Source organism: Orcinus orca, chromosome 6 (assembly GCF_937001465.1).
Source record: "Orcinus orca chromosome 6, mOrcOrc1.1, whole genome shotgun sequence".
Lineage (NCBI taxonomy): Eukaryota > Metazoa > Chordata > Mammalia > Artiodactyla > Delphinidae > Orcinus > Orcinus orca.
Window position 1 is genome coordinate 107,873,607 of NC_064564.1, and position 12,983 is coordinate 107,886,589.

Below are 12,983 nucleotides of genomic sequence, written 5' to 3' on the forward strand. Positions count from 1 at the left end.
CCTCTGGCTCCCAGCTCTCAGCCACTGGGCTGTCAGTGGGGTCCATGGCAGTGAGCCTCGAGAGCCCTGTTTTACTGAAAGAAGGGACGTGATTTGCCCACTGCCCCTCACTAAAGGTCGACTTGGGTCTAGAACAAGATTTTCTGACTTGAAGGCCAGTCATTCCCTCTTCCTGAGTTCAGGGCTGCAGCTGCCTCCAGAAATCATGTCCTGGGACCTGCCTGTGAAGGGACAGGAGAAAAGGCTCGTCTCCCTTCATCCAGGGCTGGGCGAGGAGCCACCCTTGTCCCTTTACCCCAAGAAGGAGGTCAGTAAGCAAGCTGTGAGGCTAAGCAGGGCAGGGAACTGGAGTCTGGGGTCTTTGATTAACCTTGCCGTGTGACCTTGGGAAAGACCTTCCCCTGTCTGGGCATTATTCACCCTTGTAATACAGTCTTTTGGATCTGAGTCCCCTTCCAGCTGTGGCTTTCTGGGATAATGAGCGTTTGTTAAGCCTGCCATATGTAGAGCCCTGAGCTGGGTCCTCTGGGGGACATAAGGTCCTCCATGGTGGATATGTGTGGTGAGGTGGGGGACAGGTGAGCTCCCTGTCCTTTTGTTATTCTGTACACTGCTCACTTCATAGTGTTCATGTCAGTCTTGGTCACTATGCCTAGCACATGGTAGGCTCTTGACAAACGGTGAATGAATGATATTATAGAGAGTTTGAGTCCCCAAGGTCATGGTCAGTTTGGGGAGGTGCATTCAGAGTAGGCTTCAAGGATGCTTACAGGTAATGCTTATCAGAGGAGCATTAAGTGTAGCCTTGATGGTGGGGGTGGGGAAGACGAAGGGATACCGTCCCACTCAACCTCTTAGAAGGAAGAAAACTTTTTTTTTTAAACTCAGGATTAGGATAAAGCTGTCCATATTGCTACATAATGAGCTCCGTAAATTGTGAAACCTGCTTTGTGGTTCTTTGTACCACAAGAGTGTAAAAAATTGTGAAATTTTAATCAGTGTAGAAAATAAAAACCAATAAAAAGTACAAGCCCATTGGGGGAACTTGCTTGACAACCACACCTGCGAGAGAAGAACCCATCCAAGTTAGCCAGGCGCATCCCTCCTCCCCCAACAGCTGCCAAGAGGCCAAGGTTGGGAGAGCCCAGAGCTTATTCAGGGGTGCAGGTCCCTGCCTTCATGCTGTGTCTCCCAGAGAGCCTGCTGTCCCCCTGGCCCACCACCATTTGTGGTCCCTCTGCATTAGGCCTCGTCCTGTCTGTGGGTCACCACGCTGGAAGAGGGTCCCTCCTGTAGTCCCTAACCCCTAAGAGATAATTGTTAAACTGCAACTGATTAGAGTAATACCAAGCTGTAGAGGTGAGAGGCATTTGGATTCCACTGCCTGGGAAGGCCTGAAGAAGGGCCTTGAAGGATGTGCAGAATTCTGACAGGTGGCCACAGGGATAAGCCTTCTATGGATGGGAGAGATTGAGGGGGAGGAAAAAGTAGGGGCAGAAAGATGGGAAAAGGGAAAGCTTGAAGAGGGTGGGCAGAAGAGGGGGGTCCTATGGGAAAAGCTCTGACATTAGGCAGGTCTGAGAGCTGTGTGTCCTTGGGTGAGTCATTTCACCTCTCTGAGCAAGGTTTCTTCATTTGCAGAAAGGGATGTTTTTCTGTCATTTCTGTTTGTGTGGGTGACATGAGATGATGGGTACAACCAACATTTGCTCTCATCAGTCTTGGGTGCCAGGGCCATAGAGATGGACATGGACTACAGCAAATGTCCAACTCTCCCCCCAGAGCAGAGAGGGCCACCAAGCCTACCCTTTATTGTGTGACGGATGAAATGTGGTGTTCAGATTGTGAACGACATTAACTCTAAAATGAGTTAATATCTCATTCCCTTCTATCCTTATATCACCTGGAATTGAGGCTGGGGTGGGTGAGTCCCCAGAATCCCTCTCCGACAACTCCACCCACAGGGAATCACTCTTCCTGCAGTTTTCTTCTCCCTCCAACTGCCTGAGGGTACCAAGTCCAGAACACCCCAGGCTGTGGCCCCTTGAGCCCCCAAATCTACCCCAGGGTAGACTGGTTCAACCTGCTGTACTGAACGCTGTCTCCTCCCTGTCTCTTCCATTAGACCCGGAGCTCTGGGGGCTGGACTCAGCTTAGGTTCCGGTCTCAGAGCCCAGCGCAGTCTGATAGATGCATGAATGGCCTAATGGGGAGGCCCCGCTGAGGTCTGTCATACTCCTCCTGGGAGTGGACCCCTACCCGCCATGGGTCATGAATGGGCCAGCAGGCAGCAGTCTCTCTAGGGAAGATCCAGCCTTCCCTCAGACCTGGCTCCAAATCTTGAAGCACGCAGTGGGGGTACTCGGCAAACCCTTCAGCCCCTCGGCCTCTCCTTGAGCTAGATACTAGGTCACCCTGCCCCCAAGGTGGTTGCCCCTGCTGGGGTACAACGGTTCCAGGCAAAGGGCTCCACCCCGAGGGCCTGTGACAGTCACCTGCGAAAGGAAAGACGCACAGTTTAGGGGTCCAGGGTACTACCAGGAGCTGCGCTAGCCGGTCATTCCCCAGACGACCGGACGCCTGCTCGCAGAGCCTTAGTTTCCCCCATCTGTACTACCCGGGCTGAGAACATCGACCTCGCGGGTGGAGGAAGGCGCTTTGGCAATCCAGGACCGGGAGGGGGGCGTGGACTCCTCCAGGTGGGTGGCGGTGTGTGACCTTGTTACTGTAGGAGTTGAGGAGGCTGCTGCCGCGGAGGCCCCCCGAGGGTCCCCGCCCCTCTGCAGCCCCGCCCCTCAGCCCCCGGGGGCTTCCCCGCCCCCGCGCCCGGGGGGCTCGGGCGTCCTCGGTAGCGGCCGGCGCGCCTCGGCTCGGCGTCGCCATGGCAACAGCGGCTTAGGGGGCGGGGGCGACGTGGCTGGCTGGCTGGCTGGCTGGCGGCGCGGGGTGGGCTGGGCCGCGCTGCGCGGGCCGGGCCGTCGGCGCTCGGTCGGCGGGCGGGCGGCGCGGGCCGCGAGGTGCAGGGGCCAGCCCGAGCCCGCGCCCGCCCTCGGCCGCACGGCCGCCCGAGCCAGGGCGCGGGTTCCGCGCGGGTCCCGGGCCCGCCGCCGCCGCGCTAACCCCGCCTCCCTTCCCCCCTCTTGTCGCCCCGCGCGCAGGGCTTCCTCAGCCGCCGCCTCAAGGGCTCCATCAAGCGCACCAAGAGCCAGCCCAAGCTGGACCGCAACCACAGCTTCCGCCACATCCTGCCGGGGTTCCGGAGCGCCGCCGCCGCCGCCGCCGCCGCCTCCGCCTCCGCCGCGGACAATGAGAGGTGAGCCCGCCGCCGCCGCCGGCCCGGCCTCCGCGCGCCGCCGCCCCGGGATGCGCCCCGGAGGGCGCGGGGACAAAGCGAGAGCCGGGCTGGGGCGCGCCGAAAGCGCGAGGGCACCCCACGCCGCCCTCCGGCAACTTGTGGGGCCATCTCGGACGGGGGCGGGGCGCGACGGGAGGACCCTTCTCACTCCCCCAGGGGTGAGGACAGGGTGCCCGAGCCTCGGGGCGAGGCCGGGAGGGAAGTGCCCTCGCCGAGAAGTCCTGCCTCGCCTCGCCGAGGTGCGCATTGTTTCCCGGGCGGTGCAGTGCCCGGAGCTGGGGACAGAAGTGGCGCCTCCACCCCAGGATCCATCCCCTGCCTCTGGAGCCCTTGAGTGTCCGATACAAAAGGCATTTCGGCTGGGTTTTGCGGAAACCCAGCGGTGACGAAAAGGGTGAACATCTGGAGGGGAGGAACAGGGGGCTGGGCCGCTTAGGGGGCACATCTGCTGTAAGTAGGGCGCGTGCTCCGCTGGGGGCTGGGGTGAGCAGAGCGGGCAGTGCCTGAGGCCAAGGAATAAGGGCCTCATCCTTTCCAGCCCTGGGCAGCTGCTTCCCTCCCTCACCTCTCCACTCCCAGGGGTGTCTCCTATTCCCTGTTTCCTTTTCCTGGGCAAGCCAGGAGCAGGTGTGGAAATTCCAAGGGGAGGTGGCTTGTGGGGCAGAGGAGGAGAGAGAGGAGGTGGCTCAGCCCGCCAGGAGTCGCTGGCAAGGAGCCGGCTTCACCTCGCAAGGGCAAGCCCTCCTGTCCGCTTGCGGGGACACCTGGCAGACACAGCTTCTTGGGGCCCAGGTCCCCCCCTCCTTGAGCCGTGCCAGCCCCAGCACCTTTCTGCTTGGGCACAGCATGGTGGTGGATTCTGGTGCCAGTTAGAACGTGTTCCTGCTCAGCTAAGTGGGGGTGAAAGAAAGAACGGGCAGGCAGCAAGGAACCTTTTCGGCATTCAGCCCCAGCATCTCAGGCCCCTGGCATCTGCCTTCCTTCATAGGGCTGTGCCCCCGTGTATGATTGGTGAGTTGGCACTCCCTGTGAGGGAGGCACAGGTAGAATGAAAATCTCTCTCCCCTCCCCCTTGGTTCCAGCAGGCAGAGGAGTACAAGTTATAGCCCAACTCCTGCCCAAGGTTGAGTGACTGTTTAACTGACCCCTAGCATCTTCCCGAAGAGTACTCTTTCCACTCTCCAGGAGAATTACTAGACCTTTAATTTTCATCAGCCCGGAGCTGCTCTCTCTAATGCATCCTCCCCGCTGCCTGCAGCTGGTTTGCTGCCCCAGCTGCCAAGCCCAGCCCGAGGCAGGACCCTCAGCCTTTTTCTGATGGCCGTGGTGCCCCAGGGGACCAGGCGTGCCCTGGCAGGAAGATTTAGCCAGGCCAGAGCTCAGCGCTGGGTGCAGCCACTGCGTCTTTGAAAATCTCGGTTCCCATCTTTGTTATTGTCTGGGCGGCAGGCCACCCGGTTTGCTGCCTTCCTCCGTCCGCCCGGCCCCTTCCTCTGGCTTTCTTCCCCAGGAACATGCCCTTCTCTGCGCTTTCCTTGGTGGGGGTCAGGACCCTCTGCACCCGCATTCAGGGCCTCGTGTACGTACCCAGTTTTGTGTGCATGTGTGGGTGTCTGGGGAACAGGAGAGACGGCAGGCGGTCCGGCCTCTGAGTGTGCCTGCCCTCCTGGGAGCAGACAGCGTGCATGCCATGTTTACCTCCCTCCAGCCGGAAGCCTGCACGGAGATGCCGGCGAGCGCTCGGCTGGCAGCCCTGGCCGGAGGTCAGGGCCTGGCTGAGATGACCTGGAGCAGGTCCTGCCCAGCTTGGCCTCAGGTCAGCTTTGCCACATGCCGGAGGGGCACGGATGGGGTTGGGTAGGGAGTAAGACTACAAGTCTGTTTCTAGAAGCGGTGGTAAATGGTAGCGGTTGGAGCAGAACGTCACTGACAGTGGTGTGGAATTGTCTTATTAATTTTCGATAAACAAAATCTGGCTTGGTGGCTTCTCTGGCCCAGGAAGGGAGCCCAGACTTCCCACGGACAGGCAGAGAGACTGAGTTTGAAGCCCTCCTGTCCAGCCTTGGAGCGGCAGCGGGCTTGACTCGGACTGGGGTCTCCTGGTGTGCTGCTTCGCCGACAAGTAGATTTAGCGGCTGCTGGTGGGATGGCTGGGCAGGTGTTTCTCTGGGGCAGTCCCTGGATTCGCCCTGTTTGGAGTTGAGTGAGTCAAGCCAGCTCTGGCGACCCCCACCCCCACCCCCCAAGCTCACGGTCAACGCTGGGTGAGTGGAGAGGCGCCTCTCCCCGCTCTGCCGTGGGGTGGTGGTGCTGCTGAAGGCTGGGAAGACAGAACGGCTGCCTTTGGCTTGGCTCATGGGACCCCGCTGGGCTGCCGTGCCTCTCCCTGGGAAGGGGGCAAGTGCAGAGACAGCGGCCTCACTGAGGAGATGGGCACGGGAAGGGGGCTGGGGGCCTCTAGGGTGGCAGATGTGAGCCCCCGTGGCCGCCTCATGGGGAGAAGGAGCACAGGGAACTCGGGGGCGGCCACTTGGGTTCTGACTCTGGATGAATCTGTCTGCTTTATGGCTGCTGAAGCGGCTTTGTTGCGTGCTCTCTGTGCTGGGGACGTTATTTTCTTTTTGCGCTGGGATTCTCTCATCTGGGAGCTTTTTTTTGTGTGTGTGCCGGGACTCTCTCCTCTGGATTCTCTCATCCAGTTAGCTCCGTTCTGGGATCTTTCAGCTCCTTGGGAAAGGAGTCTGCCCCAGGTGTGGAGACGCTGAAGTTGGCTGATGCGGGGAGAGGGCTGATGCCTGGTGGTGAGGCTGGGGTCAAGCCAGCCAGGGCTTGGTGGGCACAACTGGGCTCTGGGGTCCCCGAGGGCCACAGGACAGGTTTGAGCCTTTGTACTTACTTCCCTGAAAACAGCCTGGGGGAGGTTCCCAGTCGGTCTCCAAGATCACTGGACCCCTCAACGCTCATTTCTCCTTTGGAGGTTTTGGAAATAAGCACCAAGGACAGGTAATCATTTCCCGTGGATAACAGAAATGAATGCCGCTCGGAGGCTTTCCAGGTGAAAGGTGTGCTGGCAAAAGCACTTTTGTTTTGCAGGCTGGAAATGTTCCTGCTTCATTTACAAGACGGTATTAATGTTGGTAAAAGCGATCTCGGATGTGGTGCTTCTGCCTTCCCAGAAGATAATTTCCAAGTCACTCATTTATTTATTAATGTCGCTGAGTATCTAGGAGGGTCAGCTGGCAATACTGTGCTTTCCTCATTTTTTTTCTCGCTCATACTGTATCTGGGTGACTCTGGCCCTCCACACAGGCGGGCAACCCAGGTGCAGTTACCCAAGGCTGATATGTGTGGAGTGAGAGATTGATTTCCCTTACAGGGAGTATGTGTGTTGCCTGGAGTTCCCACACCTGAAAGTTACTAATGGTAGGATTCCAGGCAGTGTAAGACTAGGGAGGGAGATAATTTCGAAGTGGAGGGAGGGGGCTTTCAGGGACCCTCACCTGGCCCTGAGTAGGCAGGAATCAATTCTCCCCCTTTGGGTGAGGCATTCCTTGGTGGGAGGAGAGGAAGCTTGATGAGGAACAGGAAAAAATGGAAGACAGAATCTGTTTTCTGTTGACAGTAGGTGCAGGAAGGGCTGGGCACTCAGGCCTGGGTTTTCTCCGCTCTCTCCCTCCCCTGCTGTAGACAGGGAGAGCCTGGTCCTTCTCTGCCTTCCCTTGGGTGATGTTGAGATGATTGGGCATCTTAGTCTCTGCGAATAATGGGAAGTATGTGATCTTTGGATCTGAAGCCAGGCATTCCTGGGGCAAGTCACTTAACCTTTCTGAGCCTCAGTTTGCACATTGGCAAAATGGGTCTGATGATAATAGTGTCGTTGGAAATGATATTAATATATTCAGCATGTGTTTAATAGAAAATGTCTGTCCTGTTCAGTACTGTTTCCTTCGCAACTCACACTGGGTCTTAAATGTTTCTTAAGTGTTTCTAAAATTTTATTAAATAAGTTATAACACGCGAGAGCGGTTAGACAGGTGTGTTTTAGGTTTTCAGTAAGTGGTAGTTAATATTGGGGGCGAACAGGCCCCTCATCTTGGTAAGCCCCAGTTTTCTCATCTGCAGTGTGGGAATAATAACACGCAATCATGCGGTGTTATTTTGAGTTCGAGAAATAATACTCGATGTTGCTGTCCCTCGTAAGGTGAAAGGGGCTGCACAGAGGATCATTACTACTTTGAACGCAAGAAATAGCCAAGTGGAATGACCCTGGTTCTTGTCTACACCTGGGAAAGCAAACCTCTACTATATGTGTTTTAAAAATTGACTTGTAAAGTTTACTGTTCCATCTGATGTTCAGGCCTTACTTGTTTTTAGTAATTTAGGCATTTAGGTTATGTCTAGTTTTTCTTTATTAAAAATGGTGCTGGTATTTAATCCTTGAGTATGCATCATTTATCTACATCTGTGATTGATTTCATGAGGTAAAGTCCTAGAATTACTAGGTCGAAGAATATGAAGTTTCAGGTTTTTGATAAAAATGCCTCCCATGGAGAGCCTGTAGTCATTTACACCCCCCAGTGATTTTTGAGGGTGCTCACCTGTTTCCTTAGACCTTTAACAACATTGGGTGTCGTCATTAACACAGTCTTCGTCATTTGTATAGGCAGAAAAATGGTATTTCTTTGTTGTTTGCATTTCTTGCTTGTTAGTGATTGAACGCTGTTTTCCTGAGTTTAAGGGCCAGTAGTGCTGCTGCTTTTGAGTCTTGTCTGTTCATGTCCTTTGCCTTCTGAACGTTCTGGCAAGTCCCTTGCAGGAGTCTTAGTTGCCCTGTTTGGCCTTCCTCAGCTCTGAGAGGCCTCATGTAGGTGGATCTTTGTTAAATGGGTCTCTGTCTTCCAAGCGATATGGCCGGGAATTCATTAATTACCTGCAAGGAATGCTTCCCAACTCCCCCCTCCCCTGCTCTCCTCTCCATAAGGGAATCAGATTTAATTCTTAATCCGATAATTAGCATAAGGAGGCCTGGCATTTACACAGCACCTTGAAAGGTCTTTCACCATGCAGAATAGGTAGGTGGTGAAGGGACTGTTAGACTCAGGGAAACTGAGGCACATGGTCAAAGGCGTGGTGGTGGGACCCTTACAGAAGCCAGGCCTCATGACCACGTCCCGACCCAGCTGCAGCATTGTACTTGGATCCCCATGGGCACCTTTGGGGCAGGGCTGACTGGAGCCCCACTAACGAGCACATGATTCTGAGCCTCATCTCCAGAGGGAGGGGAAAGCCACAGAACATGACCCAGACTTGGAGAAGAACCAATTTATTTTTGCTTTCTCATTTTTATCGCCCTCCTTTTAGATCTGCAGCTCCCTCGTGTATCTTCCAGAGATCTGAGCTGGGCAATATTTTTAGGAACGGTGGAAATTAGCTAGTGAGAATGTGATCAGCCCCAGCCTGGGGTTTTAAAAGCTAGAGAAGCCTTTCTTTGTACAAGTGTCTGTAGGCATGTGTACCTCCACGAGTGCGTGGTTTTGTGTGTCTTACAGGTACACACCTGCCCTCGTGAAGGTGTGTGCGCGTCGTATGTTAAGTGTCCTTGTGCATCTGAGGTGAATAATCGCACGTAAAGCGTTTGGAACAGGGCCTGGCGCTTCATGTAGGGCTGTACCACATGAAGTGGCTGTATTTGTAGGTCGAATATGGACATACGGTTCATTCTAAGCGCTCTATGAGTGCTGGCTACCGTTCTTACTGTGTCTGTTTTCTTATGTGTACGTGTCTACCGGCATGTGCGTGTGTGTTTACATACATCCTGTTTCGCCGTGTGCGTGGCATGTTCTGTGTGTGCGCTCTCACATGTGCGCATCTGTGTGCGTGTGTGCAGTTGCTGTCTGGGCGTGTGGCCACCGAGCTGGCCAGTTTTGTGAACAAACCGCCTGCCTTCTTGGGATGAGCCTCCCAGGGCTCAGCATATCCCCGGACCATCAGCACAGCCACCCTCTGAATGCCCTCGTGCCTGTAGGTGCCTGCAGAGCGCAGGCCTGGGTGCCAGGCCTGAGGGGTGCTGTGGGTGAGGCCTTTCGCATTCTCCCAGAGTAACCCTGCTTATTTCCAGGTCCCATGTCTGAGGATATGCAAATTGACTCTTTAATGGAATTCCTTTGCAAAATATTACTTGAACCAGAAAGTTAATTACCAGGCTCTAATTAATGGCTATTTGAGAGGGCCACAGAAGCGAGCTGGAGATCATAGGGAGACCGAAAAGGCAGGAAGGAAAACACCCAGCTCCCACGGCTGGCGTGTGACTCCTTCGCAGGTGGCAGGGCCCACTTAGCTCCTCCCCCACCCGCCCTCCTGGGTGCCTTGGTGCCGGTGAGTGGAAAAACGCCCCTTGCTAATGCTGGGTCTCCTGGCCGACAGTCCATCCGCCTGCGCCTGCCTGCAAGGGGTGGCTTGGGCCGCATTCCCAGCCTGGGTGGGGTATGCGAGTGGCCGCGGAGAGCACGCCCGGATTGGCGTGAGGCTGTACCACTCCTACCCCCACCCTCTGACGCCCCAGAGCAGCCGGGCGACATGCCTGAGGCCTGGGCTATGGACAGGACAGTCACCAGCCACTCTACAGTGAAACTAACCCCTTTGCTTCCCCTCTAGTGGCCCTTGGGCTGCTGCCTATGGGACCCCTCCTCCCAATTCCAGAGTTTGAGGCAGCTTCTCAGAGGACCCGCTCTCCACCAGGGGCGTGCTCTCCCTCATGATCACGGTGCTCAGTGTGGAGTCACCTGTGATCCTGCCCACCCCCCTCAGAGGACAGGCTGAAAGCCCAGAGGAGATGACTGTGATGGGAATGATGCGGAAGTTGCCCCTCCCAGCTGGGGGCACCAGGAAGGGTGGCCTGTGTTACCGTGTTACCGTCCCCTCCTGGGACAGAGGGAATCTCCGTGCTCTGTGGGTGGGCACACAGCATCTCACACATCCTGGGGGGCACAGCCTGGGCGGCCCCCCGGGTCCTGCGTACAGGCCACAGCACAGGCCCCAGCGCGTGCACATGTAAGAACCTTCCTTGGCAACTGGAAGCCAGGTCCCTGTGGAAGCCACCAGTTGTGCACCAGAGGTCCCCTCTGAGCCAGGCGGGTGGTGCGGTGAGGACCCAGGGGAAGGAGAGGGAGGCGGGATCCCGCCTGCAGGGTCCCTGGCAGCCTATCTGGGAATACTTTGTGCGTTCCTGGGGAAGGTAAGAGGTCACCCCAAGGTTGGAGGTCAAGCCTGATCCTGGGGGTGTGCCAAGAATAGGGCGTTCCCCAGATACCCCCACTTGCATCCGCTCAGGAAGCCTGCGTGCACCTGACCCCTGGGGTTGTCCCCTTGAAGGCCGCGGCTGATGGCGGCCTGGGGCGGGCTGCTGGGAGGCCCGAACGCAGCACTTTGTGCTTTGGGGAGGCACTGGGGGTCTGCCTGGTGATTAACTGCCAGGAGGGGAGGGGCCAGAGGGCAGCCTCCAGGACGTCTTTGCATTCTCCCAAAGGCGCCTGAGCAGGGCTTTGTCGCCCCACCTCCTGCCGCTCCTCCTGCTGCCACTTGTACCTGGACTGCCACAGGCCAGGCTGGAGCGCAGGAACCTGCCTCCTGGGCCTGCTGCACTGCTAACTCGGAAGAGCCACAAGTCTGTCTCCCCGTCTCTCCGGGGGGGTTGGCGGGCCAGGAATTGGCCCAGATAGAAGGTTGGGTTTGCACTTTTCCCCACAGCAGGCGCTCTGAGGGGTGAGTTACTGCTTGTCACGGTGATCTGCTGCCTCCCTTTTCTGGTGGGCAGCCCCCATAGGGGAGCTGAGGGTTCCCGGCTGGCTCTGGCCAGGGCCCAGTTAACCCCGGGACGGTCGCCTGCCTCGGCTAGCCCTGACCTTTCTTTCTCCCAGCCCTTGTTTGCAGGGCCTGGTTGTAAAAGAGCACTTCGGGTAGAAATACAGATGCCGCCGTGGTAGCACAGGCTCTAATTTGATGCGACATTGTCCTGGGGAGTTTTCGTACTGAGGGCAGTGAGTTAGTGCAGCATCTCCCTGTGCCCACTGACTAAGGGGAAGTTAATTTCATGCTGTCTTGTTGACATTCGCAGTGGAAGCTTCCTGTTGCAGCTGCAGACTGTTAGCCTGTGAAGGATGTGTGCGCCCAGCAATTACTGTTTCCTGGCTGGGGAGGAAATTGATTAATAGGTTGTTCACAGCCCCACCCCTCTACTCCTATTACCCTTCTTTCCCCCTTTCCATCTTCCCCAGATTTCATCAGGAAACTCAGTCCCAGAATTGGCTCTGATAAAACCCCACTCTTGTCTTGGAAGCTGAAGGCCTGGCCCCTGAGCAGGACTGACCAGCCCACCCCAGGCAGGACCCCTGATAAAATGTAGATTCTTGGGCCCCACCCTAGACCTTCAGAATTAGACTCTGGTGGAGTAATCATGTTTCCCCAAAGTGTGAGAACCACTGCCCAAAGTCTGTTCCTTTTGCAGAGGGCAGGACCGTGTCCCAGATGTATGCCCGCAGCTTGCCTAGGCACTGCTATGTTCTTATTGATTCCTCATAGTAAGAGGGTTTTTTGTTTCTCATTTCACAGATGTAGAAACTGAAACTCCAAGAGGGGAACATGACTGGCCCAAAGTCACACTGGGGGGAACCCCATGCCTAGGCGATCCATTCCCTGGTTGAGGCCTAGAATCTTCCCATTAGCATGCCGTGCCCTTTCTTACTAAGGTTGTGATGTCTTTTGAACTAACCTTCCCCCTCCTACAGGAGTGCCAGGAGCACCCCCCACCTGTGCTTGCCCAGGGCTCCCCGCTGTTAAAAGCACTTTCACACTGGTGCTCTAGATCTCCTAAGGGCGCCTGGAGCAATTAGGGCATTTATGACTATGGTCTGCGTTCTCCAGGCAAGATGGGGGAGGCTCAGAGAGGTGAAGGGGCAGAGTTGGAGTTGGGACTTGTCTCCTAGCTCCAGGTCCAGTGCTTGGCCCACCTGAGCCACTGAGGCCCGTTCCTCTTGCCGACTTCCCAGTTACAGGTGGTTCAGAGAGGTGTAGTCACTCCTCTCTGGGGTCACCAGGATCAAGTGAGTGGCAGTAATGTGATTCAAGCCCAGGTCCACTGAGTCAAAGCCCATAGGACAGGACTAGCCAATGTTTCAGGCCTGGACCAGGTGCCCTTGGCCCCCACCTGGGAGTGGAGCTCTTTAAGCACAGCCTGGAGAGTCTCGGCTCAGGGATGAGAGTGGCTGTCTGTGCAGAGGTCCCTGGGAGAGGCCAGGTGGCCTAGGCTGTACCCCCAACGGAGGAGGCCAGATGCCCGCTGAGATTGGGAGAGAAAGATGGGGGAGGGTGGGGCAGGGGAAATCTGGGCCTGTGGGCCATGGAGCTGGAATTTGAACCCATGACTGCCTTCCAGCCCCATCCCCTGCTCTGCCAGCTGCCGGGAGGTCAGCAGGTGTGCTGGAGTCAGCCACCCGGAGCTCGACTGACTGCTTCTCTTTGAGCCTCAGTTTCTCCATCTCAACAAAGCAAAACAAAGACTAATATCTCAGTGCCCAGAACTCTGGGATTCCTGGAGGGGAGGTACCTAGCACAGGGTAGCGTCCTGTCTTTC

General features: G+C 56.4%; 1 protein-coding gene across 15 annotated transcripts in view; it reads left to right on the forward strand.

The window, feature by feature from the left end:
- DAB2IP (DAB2 interacting protein) overlaps positions 1-12,983 on the forward strand; it is a 193,728-nt gene that overhangs the window by 107,691 nt on the left and 73,054 nt on the right. For 14 of the 15 annotated variants that reach the window (XM_049710762.1, XM_033427266.2, XM_049710764.1 and 11 more), the window contains one exon: positions 3,159-3,313. The exons of the other annotated variant lie outside the window; for it this stretch is intronic. In XM_049710762.1, coding sequence (XP_049566719.1) covers positions 3,159-3,313 — 155 coding nt within the window. The remainder of the gene's footprint in view (positions 1-3,158; positions 3,314-12,983) is intronic. 15 annotated transcript variants of the gene reach the window in all.